Source organism: Brienomyrus brachyistius, chromosome 24 (genome assembly GCF_023856365.1).
Source record: "Brienomyrus brachyistius isolate T26 chromosome 24, BBRACH_0.4, whole genome shotgun sequence".
In the NCBI taxonomy this organism is placed as follows: domain Eukaryota; kingdom Metazoa; phylum Chordata; class Actinopteri; order Osteoglossiformes; family Mormyridae; genus Brienomyrus; species Brienomyrus brachyistius.
In genome coordinates this window covers 8,758,439-8,785,268 of record NC_064556.1, presented here as the reverse complement: position 1 = coordinate 8,785,268, position 26,830 = coordinate 8,758,439, and the positions used below count along the sequence as shown (strand labels likewise).

The 26,830-nt window shown below is 45.7% G+C and overlaps 2 protein-coding genes and 1 long non-coding RNA gene across 4 annotated transcripts; 1 reads left to right on the top strand and 2 right to left on the bottom strand.

The window, feature by feature from the left end:
• Positions 1 to 1,203: 1,203 nt before the first annotated feature.
• On the top strand, positions 1,204 to 18,082 carry LOC125719832 (ribosomal protein S6 kinase alpha-3). Of its 2 annotated transcripts, none has more exons than XM_048994623.1 (22): positions 1,204 to 1,527; positions 2,705 to 2,746; positions 3,806 to 3,922; positions 8,792 to 8,873; positions 10,267 to 10,347; positions 10,433 to 10,512; positions 10,623 to 10,729; positions 10,837 to 10,874; positions 10,954 to 11,096; positions 11,194 to 11,264; positions 11,460 to 11,548; positions 12,004 to 12,068; positions 12,256 to 12,358; positions 12,544 to 12,668; positions 12,829 to 12,954; positions 13,061 to 13,150; positions 13,259 to 13,417; positions 14,312 to 14,473; positions 14,563 to 14,639; positions 16,246 to 16,363; positions 16,683 to 16,823; positions 16,903 to 18,082. In XM_048994623.1, the coding sequence occupies exons 1-22, from the start codon at positions 1,471 to 1,473 to the stop codon at positions 17,023 to 17,025; spliced, it is 2,196 nt and encodes a 731-aa protein (XP_048850580.1). In that variant the 5' UTR covers positions 1,204 to 1,470; the 3' UTR covers positions 17,026 to 18,082. The 2 variants fall into 2 exon arrangements, with proteins under 2 accessions (XP_048850580.1, XP_048850581.1); XM_048994624.1 differs by having other exon boundaries at positions 1,206 to 1,242.
• Positions 15,412 to 15,863, bottom strand: LOC125719859 (uncharacterized). The gene is made up of 3 exons (XR_007385232.1): positions 15,802 to 15,863; positions 15,719 to 15,759; positions 15,412 to 15,476 (listed from the first exon to the last, which is right to left on the bottom strand). It is a non-coding gene; the product is annotated as an uncharacterized LOC125719859 (long non-coding RNA).
• Positions 18,083 to 18,455: 373 nt separating the features above from the next.
• Positions 18,456 to 24,675, bottom strand: LOC125719841 (zinc finger protein 2-like). Its single transcript, XM_048994643.1, has 3 exons — positions 24,409 to 24,675; positions 22,211 to 22,416; positions 18,456 to 20,336 (listed from the first exon to the last, which is right to left on the bottom strand). Exons 2-3 carry the CDS (start codon positions 22,370 to 22,372, stop codon positions 19,443 to 19,445), a joined length of 1,056 nt encoding a protein of 351 aa, XP_048850600.1. The 5' UTR covers positions 22,373 to 22,416; positions 24,409 to 24,675; the 3' UTR covers positions 18,456 to 19,442.
• Between the last annotated feature and the right edge of the window lie 2,155 nt (positions 24,676 to 26,830).

Below are 26,830 nucleotides of genomic sequence, written 5' to 3'. Positions count from 1 at the left end.
ACCTCTCAAGGGCACAACTTGTAGAACTAGTTTAGGGAAGCTTCTATACTCATTAATATCCTGGGTTAGACCTATTTTATTACAATGTAACTACAGTTGTCTTCCTATGAATTGTTCCTGTCATACATTCAGTACTCGGTCTCTGTCGTGCTTATGTTCATAGCATGTGATATCAGTGTTAATGGGAGTGGGTGTTCTGTATAACGTGGTGGCTTTTCTCCAAGTCTGAATATCTTAGAAATATCTTGTCGGTCACAAAACCAACTGACACTAACAAGGATCTAGCACTCTAAGCTACATAGTACTGATAAAAGTACCTCTTCAAAAGGAAAATTACCCCCCCCCCCCTCCCAAAAAGATAAGGCTTTTGGAAGGTAAGCCATCGCACAGTACTCTGACATTAGGAATCATCCTGCATGAATAGCAGCCCAGTAAAATATATATAAAACTGCATGTGGCTTTTATAAGCACACTTTTTTGTTTCTCAGAGTGCTGGTGTTTTGGGCTTTTCTGTTTTTTTTTTTTAATTCCTTTAAAAAAACTCGTAAATAAATAAAATTCTTGTCTCAATTGTCCTGAACGTCCACTAGAGGGCACAGTATAGTTTCATCTGAGTCGCAGCTATTTTAACACAACACAGAATTAGGGCTAAACCTAAACATTCATCAGGTCTAAAGCCGCCCAATGCCCTAAAAGATCGGGGAGAACGCCCCCATTTTCTAAAAGGAAGCAGCATTAGGCTTTCCAGGAAGCAATAACAGCTTCACCAGTGCAGCCCTCATAACTCTGTCCCCGTTAGGTTTGGGATAGTCTGTGAAAACAAAGGCTCCATCCTAATCTGTAAAATTCCCACCCAGATCTCTCTCTTATATGTATTTTCAATAAAATTCAGAAAACTATAATAATAATAACAATTTTTGAAATAGATTTATGAGCAGATGATTGGAATTAAGGTCAAACATTAAGTAAAAATAAACTTTACGTATTAATGTAAATTGAGACCAGTTTTGTATTTTAAGTGTTTTATTATGTTCAGCCAACTTTACGTATGCGAATACAAAAAATTAACTGAATTACACATTATGTGAAATGATTATAAAATAAGAATGTTAATTATGAGTAGGATGACGGTACCAGGATTCCTCTGTCTCGGCTCCTACCTGCTCTGGCCCGCAGGTCCCCACGCTCCTCCCCGGCCGTGACGCGAACTGACGCGGCTCTCAGCCTGGACGGGACGGCCAGGTAAGGCGAGGCTCGGCGCCATGTTGATAAAAAACGGAAGTGAGTAATTCTGTTAGGGACTTAAAAGGCAAGAGAAGAAGGCAAAAAACTGCGAAAGGACACGGGAAAAGCCATCAGGAGCGGGCTGTCATGTTTTAGGTCTTTCTCCGGGTGGCGGAGGGCGGCTCTCTAAACACACGCACTTCAGTGACAGAGTCGCCGCAGACTTCAGGATAACCGGCGACCGAGATGCCCCTGGCGCAGCTGGCGGACCCCTGGCGAAAGGCGGCCCTGGGGCCCCCGGAGGTAACGCCGGGGCGGCGGGTCCGGGCGTACTGGGACGGTTTCTGAGATGCTGCGGCGGTCCGATCCCGGACGGGACGGCCCACCGACCGCGGAGAGTAAAGTTTACCGCACGCGTTCGCGTCGCCTTCGCCCCATGACTGCTAATCACTGCAGCTGGAGCGACGCCGCCGGTCACACGGCAAGTGGCCCAAACCGCAGTCACACGGTCAGTCACAGCAAGTAACCCGAAGCCCGGTGACACGGCGAGTTCGTCATGGTTCACGAGCGAGGGCGCCGCCGGGTTAGGATGGGGCTCACAGACACGAAGTGACTGCCGGATTTGGGCTGAGTCCCGCCGGGCTCCACACGGAGCTCACATACCCATATGACTGTCGGGTTGCGGGACGGTACCAGGCTAGCTTTAATAGTTACTTCACATAACCACGGACGTCAGAGTGCTATCACGGCTATGAGCGCGGAAAGTCCCCAGCGGCGGTGGCGGCCCGGTTGGCTCGTTCCGACCCGAGGCAATTTATGTCGGTCGTTTTAGGCATTTCAAAACCTGAGGGTGATGTGGGGTTATACCGATGTCGCGGCCCCGGGCCGGCCCGGGCTAACCCAGCAATACCGGAAACCTGCGACGTCCGGACCAGCAGAACCGGAGCCGCGCGGGCCACTTCAGTGTTGGCACGAGCTGCCTCTTGCGGCACTTCCGGATTGTGGGTGATAAGAAAAGGCGCGCGAGGTGGGACTTGTGCTTTCCTGTCTCCTAGGGTGCAGCCCTAGGAGTTAAAAATGGTTTGCAGTGGGTTATTAGATCCTAAAACAAACAAATAAAAAAACAGTTGTGTTGGTTTCTTTAGGTAAAAATCTCGTTCCCTACGCTTTTGTCTTATAAGCATTCGAACGAATTGCGGCTTAAGTGAAGGGATAGGTGTTCGGCATGCTAAATCATGACGTGTTATTGACTGAACATCTGTTGCCAACATAATTGGGTAAACTGTAGTAAAAAAAAATGTAAGTGAAATTTTAAAATTCCAAAATAACACATCCATATATTTGAACTGTACATATTGGATGATCACACTTGTTTCTGTGGTTATATATTGTGTTTGTTAATGGTCTGTGTACTGTGGCCCTTGAGGGGAGGGTGGGTCCTATTGTTATTATCTCACCTGATGTAGGTACCTTTTCTCAGGTTTTGGAGGAGTCTATGAGTGAGGAAGATGACCCCATGTGTGTAAGTCCTTTCCTGTTCCATTTGGAACTTGAATGTCTCTCTCTATGTCTTTTCACACTGAATACTTCTGTCCCATTGCCTTCTTCCTTCTGTGTTGTGTTGGACGTTGTGTGTCGCCCCACTTGCCAATGTCAGCAGTAAGATGGGTGTTTGTGTGACCTGTGAGGGCGATGGAACTGCCTCCTGTCGTGGCACGGCAGGGAGCCGGTGACCAAGCCGCATGCCTTCCTGCCTCACGGCCACCCACCACATCTGGTGCCCTTTGGGCTCTGGGGTTTATAGGTTTGTAAATATTGTGAACGGTTACATGTCTCTGAGCGGAGGGCGTACAGTCACTCCTACAGGTTTGTGTCTCAGGTCGTCCACGTCATCCGTGCCATTCAAAAAACCATGTGTCTGTCAGAACTCATTTCCAAGGCGAGATGTTGGAGTTGGAGGTGTTAAGCTTTAGATTAGGAAGAGGAGCAAGTCAGCGGAGAGGCATTCCTCCCCGTGGTGCTGTGTTTGTGTGGATGTACGAGAGCAGAGGCATCGAGCTGTTCTGCTTTTAAAGGACCCTGTGGTGATGAATCCTGTGGGTGCAAATTAAGAAAATCTATGTGTAGTTTGCTTAAAAAAGCTGGATGTTTTTTTTCTGTTTCTCTTTATTCGGCCAAATTCTATAAACATACAAGATTGGATGTGGAGGCATTAAATGATGACGTTAAGGCGTTTGGGGGGGGTGGGTGACTAGGGCTAAATGCTACGGATTCAGATCCTGGGGGGTTAAAAACAGAGCTGGATGGTCTGACATGAGCTGCGGATAGAGCTCTATGACGTTAGTCACCTCCTGCACACCCACTCGGCGAAGTGCGTGAGGAGCGTCATGGCAACCACACCGAGACTGCACAGCGTGTGCGGGTGTTTATGGCCAAGCTGCAGGGATGGGCGATGGGGCAGCCTGGACCGTACCGGGCCCAGACCACTGGAGCTGTCGTCTCGTACGTGGAGTGATTCTTCTTGGGAGCGATTGCCGTTACTGGTGTCTGTGCAAGCTCACGATGTCTCCCTCTTCCCCAGGATGAAGGCTCGGTGAAGGAGATTAACATCACGCAGCATGTAAAGGAGGGTTGTGAGAGGGGCGACCCAAAACAGTTTGAGCTTCTCAAGGTTCTGGGCCAGGGCTCCTTTGGGAAGGTGAGGCGTGTACGTGTGTGTGTGTGCATGTGTGTTAGAGGTGGTCTGTGGAGGAAGATGTACGCCGAACAGAGAAAGACATTATAGGTTTGAGCAGAAGTGGGTTGTGAAGGTAGTCGTATTTTTCTTTTTTTTTGGTATCGGTTTTCTTTGGTTATGTATGGTAGACGCAGGACTGCTGCCTGTTAAATACTGTATACCAAATGTTGTGGCAAGCGAAAGCTATCCATCCTTCCATCCATAAATCAATACACTTTCTGGTCTGCCTCTTCCTTTAGGGTCACAAAAGGTTTCTGCTGCCCTTTCTGTACACTGACTTTATACAGTTGACCCTCCCACATCACGGGGGTTAGGGGCATTGGCACCCTGTGATCTCTAAGAACCGTGTAAAATATTTTGGTGACCTTGGCGAATAGAGCAAAGAGAAAATAAAAGAGAAAAGCTAGATGCTGCATGAGAGGCTGCCATAAACACACTTGGCATTCTCCAAACTAGAAGTGTACGTATACTTTTATTAATTTACGAGTTACTAAACTTTTTTTGTGTCATCTACAGATAACACATCGCATGTCGTCTGCAGCTTTCGCAAAACTCTCAGAAGTTACCCATTTAATATCTCCTACCAAAACCGCAATGGGGAAGTGGTAATGCCAAAAGGGTTGACTGCATATTCTTTAATTATCTTTCCTAGTAAATTTATGAAAGGGAGTAGCATTTGTGCATTTTGATCGAGTTCAAAATCTCCATATTGGCGTACGAGGGAAGAGCAAGACCCTATCTCCCCAAGCCCCAAGATATTTGTTATGCAGGAGGTTTACAAAAAACAATTCCCTAGGACATTAGTCTACCCAGAAATAACATAAGTAAGTAAACATGAAATTGCATAATGCAGTGCAGGTGCTTAAAAAGGAAGCAGAACATAACAAGCACGTCATTCAGTGCAGATCAAACAGTTCACTGACAAGTCCGAGGATTGGATTATTGCAGGGGGGAGCTCTGGGTGCGGGGAACCCGAGGCAGTGAGTGCATAAGTGGCAGTAGCAACAGAGAGGAATGTCAAGGCGTCGCACACCTGAATGAGCTCTGCTGAGCTGATGGGCCTCATTACCTCGAGGCTTAGAGGACCGCGATCTTCCATCCATCTGCACTTCCAAGGAGGCCACATCAGTTTTTTGGTAAAATTTTGCTCAGCCTGCCAGCCTTCTGCTTGATAGTAAGCAGTAGAAAACATAATACTAATAAAGCGTGTTGCAGGGTTAGGGTCAGGTGTAGGAGTGCAACGGACGATAAGACATATCTTGCATTGTATCACGTAGGGCTGTCACTATTGATTATATCAATCGAGTAATTTACCAATTTAATCTGAGGATTCATCAAGTAATCGTTTGATATATAATGTAATATAAAATAATTTGATGTACAGTAAAACCTTGGATTGTAACTTGGTTTGCAAGTGTTTTTGCATAAGCATGTATAAGCTTCATCTGCCTAGCGTTACATAATCACAACTGATTGATTCTTCTCTCTCTCTTACTGCGGAATTGTGGGTAATCGTTTCCCATGCTCGGTCTCAGTTGGCGTACCTCACTCATGTAGTCAAAATTTAGTAGAAAAGCACCATCCGAATAAGGGTTGTAGCAGTACAAGCGATGCATTGTTGTTAAACAGATTCAATGTCCACATTTCCACGAAATCGAAAAGGAGGCAAAAGCAGCTGTCACTGGATAGGTTCCTTGTTAGTTGCACAAAAAGAAAAAGATTCCTGTGAGCCAACAGATAGCAGTGATTCAGTTAGTTATACGGAATTGTCCTACGAAATAAACCTCCTCTTCTCCTCTCTCTCGTCTCCTTCACACATCCACGATTCTTTTCAAAGATAAAGTGCAGGTTAACTTCTTTTATGTATTTTTACTTTTATATTTTGTATTAATCATTTTTATATGAATATTTTTGGGTTGCGGAACGAATCATTTTCCATTATTTCTAATGGAAAAATTCGCTTCGTTATACTTTGTATTACAAGCACGTTTCTGGAATGAATTATGCTCGCAGTTGCAATAGGTTCACACTCAGTCACACGTACGATCTGTTTAGGCACTCCACTTGTATTGCACATTTTTGCACGTTGGAAGGAAACCGAAGAATCCATCTAAAACATATGCGCGCGCACACAGGGTGCATTACCCACTGTGCCAATGTCCTGCCCTCAATAGCCCGGCATGATATGCAACGTCAAGATTGATATGGCATGTCATGCACATGCAGTTATCACATCGCAAGGATCGTGATAGTCTGCTGCGTTCAGCCATCAACAAGTTGTGCTAAAATATTTGTACTCAGAGGAAATAAAACTTAGTAAGCATTGCAATTTCAATGATGGTTCCTTTTCAACATTATCTACTGTATTTAAAAAAAAAAAAACAGTCTAAAGCTTACTGCCACTGCTTTTACATCAGCTCTGCATGCGCTTTCCAAGACGATTCATAATCATTCTCATCCTTGCTGTTGGACTCGTTTGTAGATCTTGCGTCAAAAAAGTGTTGCACCTTATGGAAATATTTTGTATTGCATATAGACGATATTGAGCAGAAGCCAATTGTCAGCACTGCTTTGTATCTGCTGGCTCCGCCTACTTATTTGACAGACTCTATTGGTCGATAAGTTCTGTTGGGCAATATAGTTGGAAAATTAACTCCTGAGTTTAAAATATCACAATATGAACCTTTTCCAGTATTGTTCAGCCCTAACACACAATACATTCACAAATATAATTGTAGTTTTACATACCGTATAATGTAACATGATGCTGCTAAGCGACCGAGCTAACCTTCACTTAAGCAACAACTATTTCGGTATTATGTAGAAAGTAAATTAAGTGAAATAATTGAAGTCAAAGTGATGTCACACACAGGCTACTCCGAGAGACTAAATGGCACATACCTGCAGCTAATCTCACATTATTGGGCGAGTCCTTCAAACCTGAATGTCTACTTTTAAGATGTATTTGCATTGCAGTTGTGCTGTGGTGATATTTAAGTTCTGCTTTGCAATTCTGACAGATGGCGCTTTCATTCACTTTTAATCGGAGGGGGGTAGTTCAGGTCCAGAAAGTACAAATCCAAACCAAGATTTTGTTTCAGCCAACCAACTGAGTATAAAGAGTCACAGCCATACAGTGTTCAGCTGGTTGGTTGAAATAAAACCTTGGCCTGGATTTGTACTTTTTGGACCTGAACTTTCCACCTCTGCTTTTAATGTGAAGTGCTCCCATACAAATGCTCTCACTCCATTATTTGTACCCTCATCTTCTATGCTTAGTCTTCCGTCCACTATATTGGCAAGTAATCAAGAAGGATAATTTTAATCGATGCTTCTTAGTTATCACGTAATGGAGTTTAATCGCATAATCGTGACAGCTCCAGTATCGTGGTTATCGAGTCACAGATTGGATCGTTTTTTGGAACAGCAAGTAGGAAGGGGGGTGGGTGACCATAATTTTGATTTCCATTTATTATTTACAGATCTTAAAGCAAGGAACGTTTAATATACCACATTCACATGAACACATAACTGCTTTGCCTATCTTTTCAATGTATCTCTGAATTAAGGGATGCAAAATCTCATGCATCAGGCATGAATGCCAGGCTTATGCAAGAAATCTTACGGCAAATCTATATTATTCCATTATAAACCTACAATTAGCTACATAGAATGTGTTAGGGTAGTTGTCAGACCTTACAGACTATTTACAAGGTAATAAAACGTTTTTGTGCTTGTAAATGTGTATGCAGACTTGACCAAAGTAGGCTACCCTGGCATTGCATGGAAGTCCATAGAAGACCTCAATCCATCATTATCACTTTCTGCCTTGTTATCTCAAGATCACAACTTATTTTTCTCGTGATCTCACCATAGACAGAGTTGTATTCTCAAGATCTTGAGTTATTTTCTTGAGATCGCAAAATAACACTTGCTATCTCGGGAAAACGAAGAGTTATAATTAGAGACGTAAACAGCGTTTGTCAGGAGAAAGCGGGAATCGGATTCCACTAAAAACGCCATGGCTAACCCTATTTTAAATTTAATTGAAAATTTTGCAGCATTATCTAAAATTTACCCCATGTGCTACACATAAGGGTGGAATTTTTCCATTGTGAAACATGAGTATCAGGCCCTGTATGCATGTCCTCTATGGACTTCTGTAGCAGCAAAATTTAGGGAACTTTTGCTTTAAGAAGTGACTGCGTTGGTGAAACTGTATTTCACACTTCTATGGTTAAACTTCGCATGTGTGCCGAACCATAGGGGAAATCTGTACAATCTGTCACACCATTAGTCAGGCATGAGACATAAGGCGCGTGGCATGGCTAGGGGGAGGCGCGTGGCATGGTTAGGGGGAGGCGCGTGGCATGGCTAGGGGGAGGCGCGTGGCATGGCTAGGGGGAGGCGAGTGGCATGGTTAAGGGGAGGCGCGTGGCATGGCTAGGGGGAGGCGCGTGGCATGGCTAGGGGGAGGCGCGTGGCATGGCTAGGGGGAGGCGCGTGGCATGGCTAAGGGGAGGCGCGTGGCATGGCTAGGGGGAGGCGCGTGGCATGGCTAGGGGGAGGCGCGTGGCAGATCCTTTGTTTTACTCGCACCGTCTTACTTCCTGTATTATCACACATTGCTTTTCTTGAAGTACCAAAAGTATGGTACCTGGTACAGTGGAAAAGCAAATAAAAAATTTGCGGTTTATAAAAAAGCCCAGGGATGATTAAACTGCGTGTTATTTAGCGAATGTCTGTCCATTTTACGCATTTTATTGTATGAGTGACATAAATATGCTCAGTTGTATTTTGTGGGGCTGCTCACCTGTCTCCCATATGCAGGTGTTTCTGGTGAAGAAGATCAGAGGCCCAGATGCTGGCCAGCTGTACGCCATGAAAGTGCTTAAGAAGGCCACTCTTAAAGGTAATGAGCATTGCTCACAGCTTATCGTTTATTCAGGCCTGTTCATCCACTCTTAAAGGTAATGAGCATGGCTCACAGCTTATCGTTTATTCAGGGCTGTTCATCCACTCTTAAAGGTAATGAGCGTGGCTCACAGCTTATTATTGTTCACTCATCCTGCTCATCCACTCACTTGTCTCCCTATTTTTTTCATGAAAATCACCAGAGTGACACCTTAGAATGAAATTTCAATATCATACACTGTATGTACAAAAGTATTGGGACACCTGGCCATCACACTTTTTTACCCATTCATCTAAGTTCTTCGACACCAGACTTACCTGACCACAGTATGGATCCTGCTTAATGCACACCAACACATATCGCACAATTCTATGCTTCCAACTGTGTGGGAACAGTTTGGGGAAGGCCCTTTTCTGTTCCTGCATGACTGTGCTCAAGTGTACAAAGCAAGGTCCATAAAGACATGGTTGGGTGAGTCTGGTGTGGAAGAACTTGACCGGCCTGCACAGAGCCCTGACCTCAGCCCCATGAAATACCTTTGGGATGAACTAGAACAGAGACTGTGAGCCAGGCCTTCATGTCCAACATCAGTCCCTCACAAATGCTCTTCAGCATGAATAGGCAAAAATTCCTTTGAGTATAAAAGCCATATGTCCCAATACGTTTGTCTATATTATAGTGTATGTGTACAACAAAATATGCTAGCGTGTTGTATGTAGTGGATGAGCAGGCTTGCTTATTTTCCATCTGTATAAATAGATAATGTAATAATGATGGATGTCACCACACCCTTCTCAACTGCCGTGAGGTGACTGTTGTGAAAGGCGCTATATCGAAATATTTCGTATTGAATGTAACCATGTAGAAGGTAGCATCAGGCTGTTGTCTGTCACCGGCTCTGCTGGGTTTTGTCCTCCTGGGTTAAAGGTCAGTGTCCCTGCCATGTGACCGGCTGAATGACCTTGGCAGGGGGTCATCCTGTCCCGGCTTCAGTGGTCTGAGTTGCGATTATTCGCAATGTTTGCGATTAATATTGCCCTAGCTATAAAAGATATATAAGATGAAATTCACCCAAAATAAACTGTAGCCAAACAGAACCTGTTAGCAGAGTCAAATGTGATGTGATTACAATGCTGTAGATAAGACGCTGTTGGCTTTTGAAAACTATAGGAATGTTTACTTGTGTCCACAATTTGATAAGCAGATTAACAGTACACCTAAAAAATTGATGAGATGTGTTTTGTGATGCCCGGAAGTTAGTAATCATGTATCCTTATGCTTAATAAATGTAAGTAAAGGCCGTATGGTACCGAAAAACCGGCGTCTGGACTAATGTTTACGCCCATTACTTAAATCCGTGGTGATTGTTAACCTTGTGTGTCTCCTTCAGTGCGAGACCGCGTCCGGACCAAGATGGAGCGGGACATCCTGGTGGAGGTGAACCACCCCTTCATAGTCAAGCTGCACTATGGTGAGGCTGTGGGCCGGGACCTCCACGGATGTCCCAAACGATGGCCATTACTGTGAGGGTTCTAACGCCTCTGTGCCCCCCTCAGCATTTCAGACAGAGGGGAAACTCTACCTGATCCTTGACTTCCTGCGAGGTGGAGATCTATTCACCCGCCTGTCCAAAGAAGTAGGTACTGAGGGGGTGGTATCGATTCAGCGCAATATGTGCAAGAGAGGGTGACAATTCAGCGGGCGTCTCCTCCTTCCTGTTTCTCCTCCCGCTTCTCCTGCTCCCAGGTCATGTTCACTGAGGAGGATGTGAAGTTCTACCTGGCTGAACTGGCTCTGGCTCTGGACCACCTCCACAGCCTGGGAATCATCTACAGGGACCTGAAGCCTGAGAAGTGAGAGTCTGCTGGAATGTGCCACCTCTGCTGTCGGATCAGTAATGCTGCATCCTACAAAAGCTTGCAGGGACTTTAACGGCCTCTCTGTCTCTCTGCCTCTTCAGCATTCTCCTGGATGAAGACGGCCACATCAAACTGACAGGTGCGTCTCCAGCACTTTTTCCTTCCGCTGAAATATCGTAGAATAGACTATAAAAGAGATGCAAAAAATTGTGTTGCAGACTTTGGGCTGAGCAAAGAGTCCATCGACCAAGAGAACAAGGCGTACTCCTTCTGTGGGACAGTGGAGTACATGGCCCCCGAAGTGGTGAACCGCAGAGGCCACACCCACAGCGCTGATTGGTGGTCCTACGGCGTGCTCATGGTAAGAGGGGCGGAGCTTATAGGTTCACCCAGCACTCATTCACTTCAGGAATCCACTCCCACGCTGATGTTGTTGCTGATTGCTCTTTCTCTTCCAGTTTGAGATGCTGACTGGGACCCTGCCATTCCAGGGGAGGGACCGCAAGGAGACCATGACCATGATCCTCAAGTGGGTGTTTTTTTTTTTTTGCTGGACGCAGGAATGGCATGTGACTCTTAAGCTTGCATTGCTACTGTATTAATCCTGGGCCGGTGCCAGCTGTGCGTTTAACCTGCGTCGTATGAATCGGAGTTGAGGATTCGCTGAGAAACACGGTAGATTGATTAAACATGAACAGACACCTCATCTAGCGTCTCGCCTCAGAGCCAAGCTGGGGATGCCGCCTTTCCTGAGCCCAGAGGCACAGAGTCTCCTGCGAAACCTGTTCAAACGCAACCCTTCCAACAGACTCGGTAAGCGGGCTGCCATCTGCCTCCAAGTATAGGTACCTGCAGGCTGGAGTGGGGGGCGTGTTGACAGAAATAGCGTAGCGAGCTGGGTGGAAGAACACGCGTCATTTCCTTTGTGCTTTCTGGAAGCCTGGCAGTAAGTGTAAACAAGCATCTTGTGCTCTCCGAACAAATATAGAACAGGTAATTAATTATAGATGTCTGTTATTAACGGTTATTAACGGCATTTTCGGCCAATAGAAATAATGTTTCGACACGCCCCCGCCTACCTTTCATTACAACTACCAGAAGCGGCACGGGCTGCATCACACTCCGAGGCAGGGAGGGCGTCTGGGTGCGGCACGAGCTCTGGCTGCCTCACAACCAGAGGAGGGGCCGCCTGGGCTGTCTCACATAGCTTTTGTAACTGAGAAGGCCTTATTATTTGTTATTATTTAAAAAAAAAAAAAAAAACACAGGTGCTGGCCCAGATGGCGTCGAGGAGATTAAGAGACACCGCTTCTTCTACAGCGTAGATTGGAATGTAAGTGTACTCTGTAGTGTTTTGCTCATACATTCTCAGCAGTATTGTAAATGGAGGGTTGGACCGCTGTCTAACACAATGTGTGTGTGTGTGTGTGTCCCCATCTGTCTGTCTCTCTGTGTGTGTCTGTATGCCCATCTGTCTGTCTGTCTCTCTCTCTCTCTATTTCTTTTTCGTATCGGTTTAGAAACTCTTCAGGAGAGAGATCCAGCCACCCTTTAAACCAGCCAGTGGTCGCCCTGAGGACACCTTCTACTTTGACTCAGAATTCACCACAAAGACCCCCAAAGGTAAAGCGCCTCGACCGGGGGCCACACACCTCTAACCATGCGGAGGGCCGTGATGCTTTTGGATGCCACTGTGTGGAGACCCCGCTCATTCTACATCCTGCTCGTGGGGGGGGGGGGCGGGCTCCCGCCTGTGCTGATGACTGCTTGGTCGGGGGTCAAGATCTAACCGACAGTGGGTGTTACAGACTCCCCAGGTGTTCCCGCCAGCGCCAACGCCCACCAGCTCTTCCGGGGCTTCAGCTTTGTGGCCACCGGTCCCGAGGACGAGCGAGAGCAGCTGTCCGGCACGGGCATGTCCTCCATTGTACAGGTACACCAACCTGTGAAGCGTGCACATGCCCAGAGTCATGCAGAGACACCCAGAGCGTCACACGCACAGAATCACGCGCCCAGAGCATCACACACACACACACACAGTCATATGAGCAGAATCATGCACAGACATTTTTTCACATGTGCCGCCTCTACAGCGACTGCACAGAAACACAGTGCAGTTCACCGACGTGTACGACGTGAAGGAGGACATCGGGGTGGGATCCTACTCCATCTGCAACCGCTGCATCCACAAGACCGCCAAAATGGAGTATGCGGTGAAGGTGAGCAGAGCTCAGGAAAAGCCGAGCCCCCCCCCCCCCGCAGCCCTCAGCCCTGAACATGGACACCGTGTGCCCTGACACTGCTTCTCTGACGGCACCTTCTCAGATCATCAACAAAGCTAAGAGGGACCCCACAGAGGAGGTGGAGATCCTGCTGAGATACGGACAGCACCCCAACGTCATCACCCTGAAGGATGTGAGTGCCCGCAGGCCCGGCTTGGGTGCCTGCCTCCGCAGCACTGACCGTAGGTGCCGCACACAGGCGCCGGTCTCGGCTGCTTGAAGAACGGCCGTCTTCCTCTAGGTGTATGATGACGGCCGCTCCGTGTACTTGGTGACGGAGCTGATGAAAGGAGGAGAGCTGCTGGACAAGATTCTCCGGCAGAAGTTCTTCTCTGAGCAGGAGGCCAGTGCTGTACTCCACACCATCACCAAAACCGTGGAGTATCTTCATGCACAGGGGGTGAGAGAACTGCATTTTCCGGGATGCCCTGCCTGGCGTTGAATTACCTCGGATGAAAACTTCACGGAAACACACCTCGTTGTCGTCAGACAGAATTTTGTTGTCCGAGTTTCCCCTGTGACGTCATTTCAACACGGTGGCTTACAGTCAGCAGTAATTATATGTTATAAATATTTTTAAATGTTTATTTTAAATGTGCAGTTACATTTATAAGTATTAATACGTGTTCGATTTCCAGATTACCATATCATGACCATAAACAGTATCCTAGCATGCAATATCAGATTTTTACCAGACTTTTTAGTGTATTTTTTGTAGTTTGTTTGCCTCTCGAAAAAAGATTATCGCTATGAATGTACTAAAATATAAAGCAACAACACAGAGCAGCGTGTTTATGGAGGCAGCCATGATTGTTCTGAGATGTGGTAACTCGAAAGGGAGATTTGTCGGACGGGGCGGCATTGTGGTGCAGTGGTTAGCACTGTTGCCTCACACCTCTGGGACCCGGGTTCGAGTCTCCGCCTGGGTCACATGTGTGTGGAGTTTGCATGTTCTCCCCATGTCATCGTGGGGTTTCCTCTGGGTACTCCGGTTTCCCCCCACAGTCCAAAAACATGCTGAGGCTAATTGGACTTGCTAAATTGCCCATAGGTGTGCATGTGAGAGTGAATGGTGTGTGAGTGTGCCCTGCGATGGGCTGGCCCCCCATCCTGGGTTGTTCCCTGCCTCGTGCCTATTGCTTCTGGGATAGGCTCCGGACCCCCCGCGACCCAGTAGGATAAGCGGTTTGGAAAATGGATGGATGTCTCTCACCTCGGAATTTCCGAGTTCCAAGGGATAATCGAATGCATCATTGGAGGACCCCTCTGTGAAACCCCTCCCCCATGTGTCCAGGTGGTCCACAGAGACCTGAAGCCTAGCAACATCCTCTATGTGGACGAGTCTGGGAATCCCGAGTCCATCCGCATCTGTGACTTCGGCTTCGCTAAGCAGCTGCGTGCTGAGAACGGACTCCTGATGACCCCCTGCTACACTGCCAACTTCGTGGCCCCCGAGGTCCTAGTAGCCCCGCCCCCCCCCCCCTCAGTCATGTTTGGTGAACAGTGCTCTGTTGCTTAACCTGGTATCTGTGTTGCCCTTTACAGGTGCTGAAGAAGCAGGGTTACGATGCTGCCTGCGACATCTGGAGCCTGGGCGTGCTGCTCTACACCATGCTGACTGGGTAGGGGAGCCTGAGGGTATAGGTACCTCACACTGATTAGGACGGGGGGCCTGGGGGTGTAGGTACCTCACACTGATTAGGGCGGGGGGCCTGAGGGTGTAGGTACCTCGCACTGATTAGGGCGGGGAGCCTGAGGGTATAGGTACCTCGCACTGATTAGGGTGGGGGGCCTGAGGGTGTAGGTACCTCACACTGATTAGGGTGGGGGGCCTGAGGGTGTAGGTACCTCACACTGACCAGGATGGGGGGACCTGAGGGTGTAGGTACCTCACACTGATTAGGGCAGGGGGCCTGAGGGTGTAGGTACCTTACACTGATTAGGGCGGGGGGCCTGAGGGTGTAGGTACCTCACACTGATTAGGGCGGGGGGCCTGAGGGTGTAGGTACCTCACACTGATTAGGGTGGGGGGCCTGAGGGTGTAGGTACCTCACACTGACCAGGATGGGGGGGCCTGAGGGTGTAGGTACCTCACTGATTAGGGCGGGGGGGCCTGAGGGTGTAGGTACCTCACACTGATTAGGGCGGGGGGGCCTGAGGGTGTAGGTACCTCACACTGACCAGGATGGGGGGGCCTGAGGGTGTAGGTACTTCACACTGACCAGGATGGGGGGGGTCTGAGGGTGTAGGTACCTCACACTGATTAGGGCGGGGGGCCTGAGGGTGTAGGTACCTCACACTGACCAGGATGGGGGGGCCTGAGGGTGTAGGTACTTCACACTGACCAGGATGGGGGGGGTCTGAGGGTGTAGGTACCTCACACTGACCAGGATGGGGGGGGTCTGAGGGTGTAGGTACCTCACACTGACCAGGATGGGGGGGTCTGAGGGTGTAGGTACCTCACACTGACCAGGATGGGGGGGCCTGAGGGTGTAGGTACCTCACACTGACCAGGATGGGGGGGCCTGAGGGTGTAGGTACCTCACACACCAGGATGGGGGGGCCTGAGGGTGTAGGTACCTCACACTGACTGAAGCAGGAGGCCTGAGAGTGTAGGTACTACACACTGACCAGGATGGGGGGGCCTGAGGGTGTAGGTACTTCACACTGATTAGGGCGGGGGGCCAGAGGGTGTAGGTACCTCACACTGACCAGGATGGGGGGGTCTGAGGGTGTAGGTACCTCACACTGACCAGGATGGGGGGGGTCTGAGGGTGTAGGTACCTCACACTGACCAGGATGGGGGGGTCTGAGGGTGTAGGTACCTCACACTGACCAGGATGGGGGGGGTCTGAGGGTGTAGGTACCTCACACTGACCAGGATGGGGGGGCCTGAGGGTGTAGGTACCTCACACTGACCAGGATGGGGGGGCCTGAGGGTGTAGGTACCTCACACTGACTGAAGCAGGAGGCCTGAGAGTGTAGGTACTACACACTGACCAGGATGGGGGGGCCTGAGGGTGTAGGTACTTCACACTGATTAGGGCGGGGGGCCAGAGGGTGTAGGTACCTCACACTGACCAGGATGGGGGGGTCTGAGGGTGTAGGTACCTCACACTGACCAGGATGGGGTGATCTGAGGGTGCTGACTGGGGTCTCTTGTGATAAATCCAGTCCAAGTTTCTGATGTACTTCCTGCCATCACTGCTTCTGCTAATGTTTTTAAAGATTCACCCCCTTTGCCAACGGTCCCGATGACACCCCCGAGGAGATCCTGGCCCGCGTCAGCAGTGGCAAGTTCTCTCTGACAGGAGGCTACTGGAATTCTGTGTCAGCGGAGGCCAAGGTGATGCAAACACACACACACACACGACTTCTAGTATTTTTAGTAAAAAAAATTTTTAATTAGGTTTATATTTGTGGGGACCAGAAAAAAGCTAAAGTACCAGGTTTTACCACATTGTTGGGTGAATACAAACCTATGCACGGCCCCCCCCTCCCCACACACTGCTTCCCATATAATCACTCACACCCCCCATATAATCACATGTACACACAGCTGTCCTGCTTCAAACTGCCATTAACCACTCAGAACATCAGTCTCCTGAAGTTGCACATGTCGGTCGAGCATGTGCACATGCCTCATGGTCTCCCTCTGCCTTCAGGACCTGGTGTCCAAGATGCTGCACGTGGACCCCCACCAGAGGCTGACTGCGGCGCAGGTTCTCAGACACCCCTGGATCGTCTACAGGGACCAGCTGCCCAAGTTCCAGCTCAACAGGCAGGATGCTCCACATCTGGTCAAGGTAGCTGCAGCATCCCGCCTCCCAGAGCCAGCTGTCTGCTGCCGTCTCTATGGTGACCGACGCTCATCTCTCCTAACAGGGCGCCATGGCTGCCACATACTCTGCACTCAACAGGAACGTCCCCCCCGTGCTGGAGCCTGTGGGCTGCTCCACACTGGCTCAGCGCCGCGGTATGAAAAAGCAGTCGTCAACTGCCCTGTGACCCCTTCCATGGGACAAGGGCCTTCGGTCTGCTTTAGCTCAGGTCGGCCCAGTCCTGGGCCTTTGGGAGTGAAGATGCGTTCTGTGGAATGGAGAAAGTACTCGCTATCCTGGAGAATTCTGCTCAGACAATCAGGACAAGCTCTACCAAATGCAACACGGCCGGCTCACGTCATTTCAGTGCTTGTACAAATTTATTTTGTAATAATGATCTTTACCTGTAAATGTAAAGTTATATAACGGATTTTTTTTTTAGGTTTGTAGTAAACAGGAGATGAGGCCTTTCTTGTCATATTCAGCCCCGATTGTGTCTACAAGCTCCTCCCCCCTTCTCAGCAGCCAATTAGTGAGAGTTTAATGAACCACAACCCTTCCTATTCTGCCCTGACTCTACATGCACTATGTAGTTCAGTGGGATGTGGGTCTATCGGGGCTGTTCTCCTCAGCTCGCTATGCTGCAGACGCCAAAGCGCTGACCCAGCTGTCTAGCACCCTGCTCCTCTTGCCTCGCCGCTGCCCCCCTGATGGCAGCCAGTGTGGAATCCTGCCAGCCACAGAGGTCCCGTCTCCTCCAAGTCCACAAAGTACCTCACGCTCAGCTTCAGCGTTTTGTCTGCATCCCGGCACTTCTTATAAGGTCCCTCTGTGCAACTCATTGTCCTCCACAGCTCCCTGATATTTAAGCTGAAGAAATGCAGCTGATTTGCCCTCCAAGTAAAACCACAATGAGGGGAAAATAAGGGATTCTGTCCATTTTGAGTTTAAAATCTCCCATCTATTTTATATGAATGTGAATATGCAGAATTTGATTTTCTGTGTTGGTCTGCATGGCTTATCGGTGTCTGTCATGATCCTTAGGGCTTTGGGAAGTGCGCTGGCCCGACCTGTGAGACAGTGGCCCATCCACAGGAAGTGTTTTCTGGTCAAACATCCTTAATGTTGTCTTAGAGCCCTGGAAATGCGCTCTCATTCTGTGTAATGCTGTCACAGACAAGCTGCTGTGCTCCTTTAATCTTAAAGCAAGAGATCTACATTTATATAAATAAATCAAAAAAGAACGTATGAAATCCTCATCCTTATTCCTCACCCATTTCATTATACTTCTTTCAGAAATTTTGAAAATGTTTTCAAATTAGATGATCTCCCCCCCGTTCGGCGCACTGTTAGAACAGCAACATTTCAGCCGAGATGCACCACAATTCTGCAAATTCGTCATCAAATCACTGTCCTTTCACAAGAAATTCTGTAGCTTGATATTTTGAACAAAAGTTAAGTTATTGTGCATGCATTCTTGAACTTTGGTCTACAAACCTAATAGTGTTTTACATACAATACTGATAATTACCTAAACATTTGGGAAAATACACTCTGGTAATGGGTAAACTTGAGGGGGATAGTTGAGCCAGAAATCATGGCAACAAAAAGAAAATGTATATTAAAACCATCATTTATTAGACTTTCTCAGTAAAATATTTTATAACAAGATGTTTACTATTGGTATAGACCAGACAACCTAAATTTTATACATATCTGAAGTCATGCAATGTGACTCCCTGCTACCTGCATGCATTCATACGTAGTTTGCCTTTAACCTCACATCTCCATAATCAAAAACTATTAAAATTTAGAGGCAATACCTATCTGTGGTATCATTTTATGTTAAAGTACAAACAGAACACAGAGGGAAACACCCAGCCAGCCACTGTCCTGTCCCATCAAGTCGTGTTTAAATGTGCACAGATCCTTCAACGAGTCTGATATGAAGCTCTTACCCTAAGAACCTTACTCAATGACCCTGCATAACCATAAACTCAATGGTAAACCACTGTCAACTAGTACTCACATTAGCTCATTGATTTTAGTGTATTAAAAGTGAAAGTTATTTTAATCAACAGATGTAATTATCCTCCATGCTACCACTTTAACTGCTCAGCTTCCCAGACATTTATCACTACAAGCTCCGTACACAATTTCCTACTTAACACTTGTAACAACAAAAATTCCAAGCTGATTCAAAGGCTTTATTCCCTTACATTTTGTATGCAGGTACCACACTATATTATACACAAGACATGCACTACAATGGAGGAGGACAGAGGGCAGCAGTAATGGTGGACAGGCTCACGATCAGCTCCACGCTGCGATCTGGGAGCAGCAGTCCCAGCAGTGAAGGTCATATGAGCATCTCATGACATCACACAAATGCATCGATCCTGACAGCTGCATGATGCGCAGTGTGATTATTCCACCAGGTGCTGAACAGGCTGAAGATCTAAAAAAAGACACTGATCACCTTGTGACCAAAGGGTACTTGTCCAGATTTTAACACGTCAGTCACAGATGGGCTGACCGTTCAGTGAAACACTGCTGTGAAGTGTTTTTCTTCTTCCTGTAAACAAAAAGGCTGTTGGGAAACTGCTAAGAAAGTTGGGCCTTTGCTGCAAGACTCGACGGGTGGGACAAGCCTATGGTCTTCTCCCCTACGTGACGGCGCTGGTGGATGTTAACTTCACCCTTCGTGGTAAAGCCCTTTCCGCAGAATGAACAGTTGAACGGTTTGTCTCCTGTGTGTCGTTTCAGATGTACCGTGAGCTCACCCTTCCTTATAAAACACTTTTCGCAAAAGGTACAACTGTAGGGCTTCTCACCTGAATGAATTTTCTGGTGTGCAGAGAGTTGCCATTTGTTGCCAAAACACTTGCCGCAATCGGAACAGCTAAATGGTTTCTGTCCAGAGTGAATGAACTCGTGCCGGTTCAGCTGGCCCTTCCTAGCAAAGCCCTTGTCACAATGAGAACACCTGAATGGCAGCTTTACTTCTTGACTTGTTACTTGATAGTTACTAGCTGCTTTTAAGGCAAATGGGTCAGTGTTGGTCTTTGTATTCGCAAGTCTGTGACTTTTTTGGTGAGATTTTAGTTCCTTCTCCCCAAAGAAATCTTTCCCACAATCAGAGCAAATGTACAGTCTCTCTGTTAGTTCATTCCGCCTGTGAACATTCTCGCCGCTCAGTATCTTATTAGACTGCGGGCCCTTGAACTCTATCTTTTTCAAGCGGTTTCCTTGGTAAATCTGCTGGGCACCGAGGGTCATTTTAACGACGCTGCTATGTCTCTCTGGCTCGCTGGTCTCCACTGCCTCCGTCATCACGCTTGACTGTAAACTGTCGTCCGAATCACACCCGAGCTGCTGATCGACTTCCGATTCAGAATCTTCCGATTCAGACTCCAGCGTCTCCTCTTTGATGGTGACCACGGCCATTTCCCCAAGATCGTCTTCAGCTGCTTCATCTTCACTCTCAGACGCAGAGTTCTGCCATTTTCAAACAAGAATTTCATTACACTGCCCTTCACATGATATACAAGCAAATGAACAGGTGACTTCATCAGTAGGGATAAGAGAACCCTGGAGCAGGTGATTATCTATCCTTATGAATCACCAACTGAAATGCAATATTTCACTCAAATGAATACTGGCAGCTAACTCTGAATGTAAAATCAATCCCGGTTTCTGTCACAGAAAAACGATCCATGTGAAAGTGGAACAACGTGCCAACCTCTTAGGGACTAACTGGCGGGATGGGATGAAGTTTGGCAAGCTTACTGGCACAGGTTAAAGGATTGACATTTATAATTTTGTGGAAAATGAAAGGTCAATCTACGGGCCAGATTTAATAATGAATTATAAACATTTTGCAGACTGGTACTCCCGTACATCTAGTAAGTGGTGACTAACAGCTTCCTCCTACCCTATGGAAACTGGCTGGTGATCTAGGGCGATCACCACCATTTTCTCAGCAGTAGTTCTAGGGCTGCTGACTTTGAATCCTTACGTTTAAATATCGTACGACAATTTTGGTACGATAAACAAATATACTGTGCGTCTCTATTGTTTGTTCCATCTTCAAAAGACGACATGCAGAATAATAATAATAAAGAAATATTTTGCTGAAGAATCAGTGAGAGAACACTGTGATCTCGATTAAGAGTAAAATAAAATCACAATTCATATTTTACCCAGAATCATGCAGCCCCAGGCGCACTCCATGCAATCGGAAATATTTTGTGAAATTGGGTAATGATAGCTGTGTAGAATATATTGGAGTAGAAAGTCATTGTTTCAGAAATGTAGCAAAGTGAAAATAAAAGTTGCAACGATGTAAAATCCTCAAGTAAAGTACAAATTAGGGTTGGGCCAAAGGATGATGCCATCACCCATCGCCAGCAGCTGGCAGATATCGTGATGGTAAGCCAGCATCACAATCCCCCCCACTCTTGTTCACAGTGACATTTCCAGTGTCTCTGTTAAGTGCACACATAAAAATGATTTTTAAATCTAAAAATCAAATCAACTGCCTCATTAAATTAGGGGACAGCCTTTAATTCTATTTTAACTTTGATTGATTCTAACTGATGATTAAAATTTACCAAAAGAGCCAACTCCACTGCTTTCTGCTGTATCCGTCTTAAATTATTCCTAATTGTTTTATTATTGCTTTTTTGCAATTTCTCACCCTGCAGATATAACTGACAATAGTTCATGTTTAGGAAAAACATTCATTAATTAATTACTAATACTGTAAGGACTAGAGAAAACTCCTGCAGATATTTTTTTGAAATCCTGGGTGTTATAATCCTAATTTCTTGCAGGACATTTAAGTGGCTCTACTTCAGGCTAACTATTTGGCTAAACTTCTGAGATTTCAAATAGTTCTTTTTTCTGATTAATAATATCCATGAAAGACAAACAAAATGTTCGCTTAAATCAAAATTAAAGAATGAAGTTGTTCCCAATCACATTTTATTCAGAAAAAAACACATTCACTTTAGACATTCAAATTTAAATATTGAAGTACATGATTTGAGACTCAAAGCAGGCGATACGGAGGAATAGTAAATAATGACTGAGTGAGTAGGGGAGGATGGGCTGTGAGAGGGCTCATATGTGTAAAAAACAAATAAAATATCCAAATATCTATAGCTCCTCGAACAAGACGACAAACGCCCATGGCATCATCCATCACAATATTTGAAGACATTGCCATAAGCCAAATAGGTAGATATCAGTCAACCCTAGTACAAATCTGGAAAGAACCTTCCTAAGTATATTAACCAAGCATTTGTACGTTACACTTCCGCCTTTACCATAACCAAAGACTCTCCAGGCCTGCAGGATCAGATGCCTACCAGACTCGTCTCCTCTTCGGACTGCTGTGCGCTGCTCTCCATAGACCCAGTACCCTCCTCCTTAATTCCACAACACGTTTGAGTCTCTCCGTCAACGTGGACCCTTGGTCTTTGTTTCACGTCGATTTCCAGGGGCTCCTCTTTGATGGTGACAGCGGCCATTTTATTCCGCTTCCGAGACTGAGCTTCAGTGAGAAACTTAACTTCTGCGAGAGAGGGGAAAAAGCAGAGGTGTGCAGGTGTGAGAACAAATCACTGAAATTAAATCTCCCAGACAAAGCAGAGCAGAAGCTGCACAGACAACCGCCATTCACCATTCAGATGACCAAGGCGTAGCTGGAGCGGCATCTAGGAATATTATGGCTTTACGTCAAATGAAGATGGTTAACCACAGGACATATGCAAACATGTATGCAAGTTGTGCTACCTCACAATACCGACATAGGAGCAGAACAACATGAATATGACTAAACATTCAAAGTACCAGCATGCAAGTGTATAGAATCTTACTTTTAAATTGATAAAATATTAATCTGTATGAGCAGATTGCAGTTGGAAGTTTTTTTTCTAGTTTAAAACATTTTTTGTAGTTGGTTAAACATTTCCGCATTAAGACAATAGTACGCAATTATATTCATCTTTGAGTTGCTTGCGAGGTAGTGCTGATCATTCAGAATTTCAGACAACTTTTTAGAGCTCTGTAAAAGTGAGGCATGTAAATGTAATTCAGATCTGCTCTATTGTGCATTGTAATAATTATATAAAATAATACTTAACTTTAACAGTTTACTGCTCGCTAATATCTCTGAACACAATTACAAGGGCTACTGCTGTACTTGTTACTATGCCCTGACCGGCAATGTAATGCATAGGTTTGTATAGTGACATGAGTTTACAAAAGGCTGTAAAGCTTTTATTGCTAACAAAACTGCAACAAATACATTTTTATTGAGTTACATTATATACTGTGTTGAATTTTGAAAATGGTACTGGATTTCAATAACTTTCTTCATATAGAATTAGACTGAGAAAATATAAATAGATACTACTTAGTACGATTTAAATGACCTTGTTCCTAAAAAAAAAATAGATTATAAACTTCCTACTCTTAAATGCATGAAGCTCCTGGGATTCCACATAAAGGAAGAGCTATCATGGTCCCTAAATACCTCCCATTTAGTGAGAAAACATCAGATGGTGTTTTTGTTAAGCAAGTTAAAACAAACCAAACTGCCTTTGCAACTCCAGCCAAGATCTGGAGGGACCTCCAGTGAGTGGTGAAAGCGACTCAGCGGGACGTAGGGTCCGAAATCCTAAACCTGGACTATGCCAGCTGACTGGAAACAAAGACTAGCAACATAATTAAGGAAACAATTTATCCTGGATACTGTCTGCTTGTTCCCTTAGCACCTGGCGAGCAGTACAAGGCAAATAAAGCATGAACAAACAGATGGAAAACAGCTTCTTCCTCAGAATCATAGCCTCCATAACCCACCCCCCACCACAGCCCCCCACAGTGCTCCTCACTGCCGCTAGGGTTCACTGAGCCTCAAAAACAGCACTGACAGTTCCAAATGATCCCATCTACTGCAGCTACATTAATTTTAATTCACTCATTATATATTACAATTATTGTTACCTCTCACTGTATCAATCTTATAATTACCTCTGCCTTTGCTATGCAGAATGTGCCACCCAGCTACATAAGAAGTGCCACACGATTTCATTTGATGTTTTTACAATGTGTTTATAAAGGTATTCTACGTCTCATCACATGCAATATTTGCCTTATTCTAATCTAAGGTAAAAATGAATGCATTATCGACGTAATACTCTGGGTTGCGATTACGGAGCTGCCCCCCTCCAGTGTTGCCGCTCTCCCACTGGGCTAATTTACCGGTCCGCCGGTAACGGGTGTGGCCACTCCGTTTGTCAAACGTTGAAGAAAATATGTCAAATTAAAACATCTACTGAAACCGGAGCACAGCAGGTATCATAGGCCGGAAAATGTGGCGCTTGCCCGGCTGTTTAGGGGAAAGGATGGCGGTTCGTCCCGCGCCTTTACAGACCGACCCAGGACAGCTTCATCACCCTAAAAACTGCAGTTAAAATCCGGGGCATAAAGCGGCCTCAGAGCCCGCGGCAAAACGCCGCACATCTGTGGCAGCGGCCTGCCATTTCGGCCGCTGCCATCTTACCTTCGAACAAACAAGCACACTGGAGTTCCTATCGCGACGCTGCGCTCCTCCTCGGCTGCAGGGCAGCAGAAGTTCTTGGGGAGACTTTGGGAGTGGAATAAAGCGGACTCCACGAACTCGCTCCGGGTGTCGTAAATCAGACCCACATTTCATCCAGGAGCACTTCACCATATCAGCGCGCTAAGCAGAACCGTGACGAACCGCTCGGCTTGCGCTCGCAGCGCGCACGGCCTCGCGGTGACGTCGATTACGTAACGCTGCCGTATGGAGGAAGACGCGTTTCCATGACGACGCGTTTAATGAGGTAGTGTGCTGCCTGTCCATAGGCCCCTTTCGCATGACGTCAGGCAATTTCCGTTCTCATTCGAGACAGGTTTATCTTTATTTCCGGTTTATCCTAGCGCCGCTCCGGAACATGGGAATATAGGAAAGCTAAACGCCAATCAAGTAAAAAAAAATATAAAAAGGTAAAGCAGAGAACAGTACTTTCTCGAGGAGTTCACCCAGCCTCTGGTGCATCTGCCACGAGTACCGCTAGAAGATGTTAAACGGATTGCAGGCGTATTTTACAAACATTCCAAACTAGACACGCAAGTCCAGCCGCACTGAATACTAATAAATTATATGCTTAATGTAATTTCTTGACACATTTTATTTTGTAATACTTGCCCGGACAAGGGTGGCAAGCATCACCAGCAGGCAGAGCTCCCCTTGTACTGTCCCTTGGAATACACACCTCTTGAGACTCATCCAGAGCAGCAGTACAAAGACGCTTTCTAGATCGCCGGTAGTGTTTCGAGAACTATAAGATATGTTGATATATTTTTGAGAAACATTTTCAGTCCCCTACAATAACTCAGATGTTGTATATTATACAGTGCGATCAAAAAATCAATACGTTGATTTTTATTTTATATGGATGAATAGAAACTGCATTGAAAAGCAAATGCAAAACAAACATTCACTGGTCACATTGTTTATTTTTATTAATGGATTTTAAGCAGATATAATTAATGAAAAGGGAATTGTAATATTAATAAATCAGTGGAATCTGGTCCTTGTTTAATCTGAATTCGTCAATGGGCTGATGTAAATATATCCTCTAGGGCAAAGTGCTGACTACACACGTAGGTGCTTCCATGAAGAATTTTGAAAGTTGGCCCCTCATTCTCACCACTCATTATCTCATTATCACCCTCACCCAAAGAGCACGTATACTTATGTAACCACAAGGAAGTCATGGAAACTGAAATATTTTTTGTTTGCTGTTAGAACAACAAGGAACACAGCAGCCGCATCTCTTTGACGACCGTGCCATGCTTGCTAGATAGGCTGCTGTTGACAGATGGTTCGACCGGAAATAAAGATAATCTTCTTCGAGTCAGAAGGGAAGTTGCCTGAGGTCATTGCGAAAAGGGCCCCTGTCATCAAAACCCACACGACACATGGAGAACCCCTGGCAGTCCAGTTTCCACCTGAAGTCCAGAATTCTGATTTTTAATTTACATTTTGAGTTCTGTAGATGTCGTTTTAATGTTTTATCTCACATTCTTTTTCCTTTGCTATATGTACATTACATTTTACATATTTAGCAGACTATGTATTTCCTCTTAAACACGTCATTTTAACAAAAACTTGCTGACTCGAGGTTTCTTAAACATCCATTAATCTAATTTCTAAAAACAATAATCTTTTTTATTGATGCACATTTAACAAACTCAGCTATTTAACATTGTACCAAGCAGCAACTATAACACACATGTAAACCAAAGTAAAGGGCGATTTTCCTTTTGGAAAAAAAGCAATTTCTCGTATTACTGTCATGCATTTTCTCTGATACTCTAAACAATCAGTAATTTTCAGTCATTATAAAATTTGGTATAATCCCCAAAAATCTGCATTTATAAATATTATGCTTGGCAATTAAAATGAGAGTAATATTACAAAAGTATTCAATGTCATTATCTTATAAAAAAAAGACCTAATTTTATATTAATGTATTCAAAACTTTGAATATCAATTTCGTTGAACTGCCAGCCATTTAAAGCAATCCAAAAACGCCAATAGCATTACATTAATAATTAATTCAAGAAACAACAATTTTTAATCTGCAGGAGGGGAGAATACTTTTGAAATGACCAACCTAGTACTTTTGTTATTTTATTTTTTTATCCCAAAAAATATAGTCACCTATCCTTGTATTGCCCGTGCTTGGGATAAAAGTCGAGTACTGTGAAATTCATTTAATCAACTTTGCAAAAGCAACAGGAATGGCTCTAACAAGCTCAAAATATCTTTTAACTGGACAAGTAATGTTATATTTTAATGGCCAGTATCTACATAAGCTTTAAATAAAGTTTACATCTAAAAAAATTGGGAGGATATAAATAAAGTTTTGTTGCGGCGTCATTTGTGCGCATGC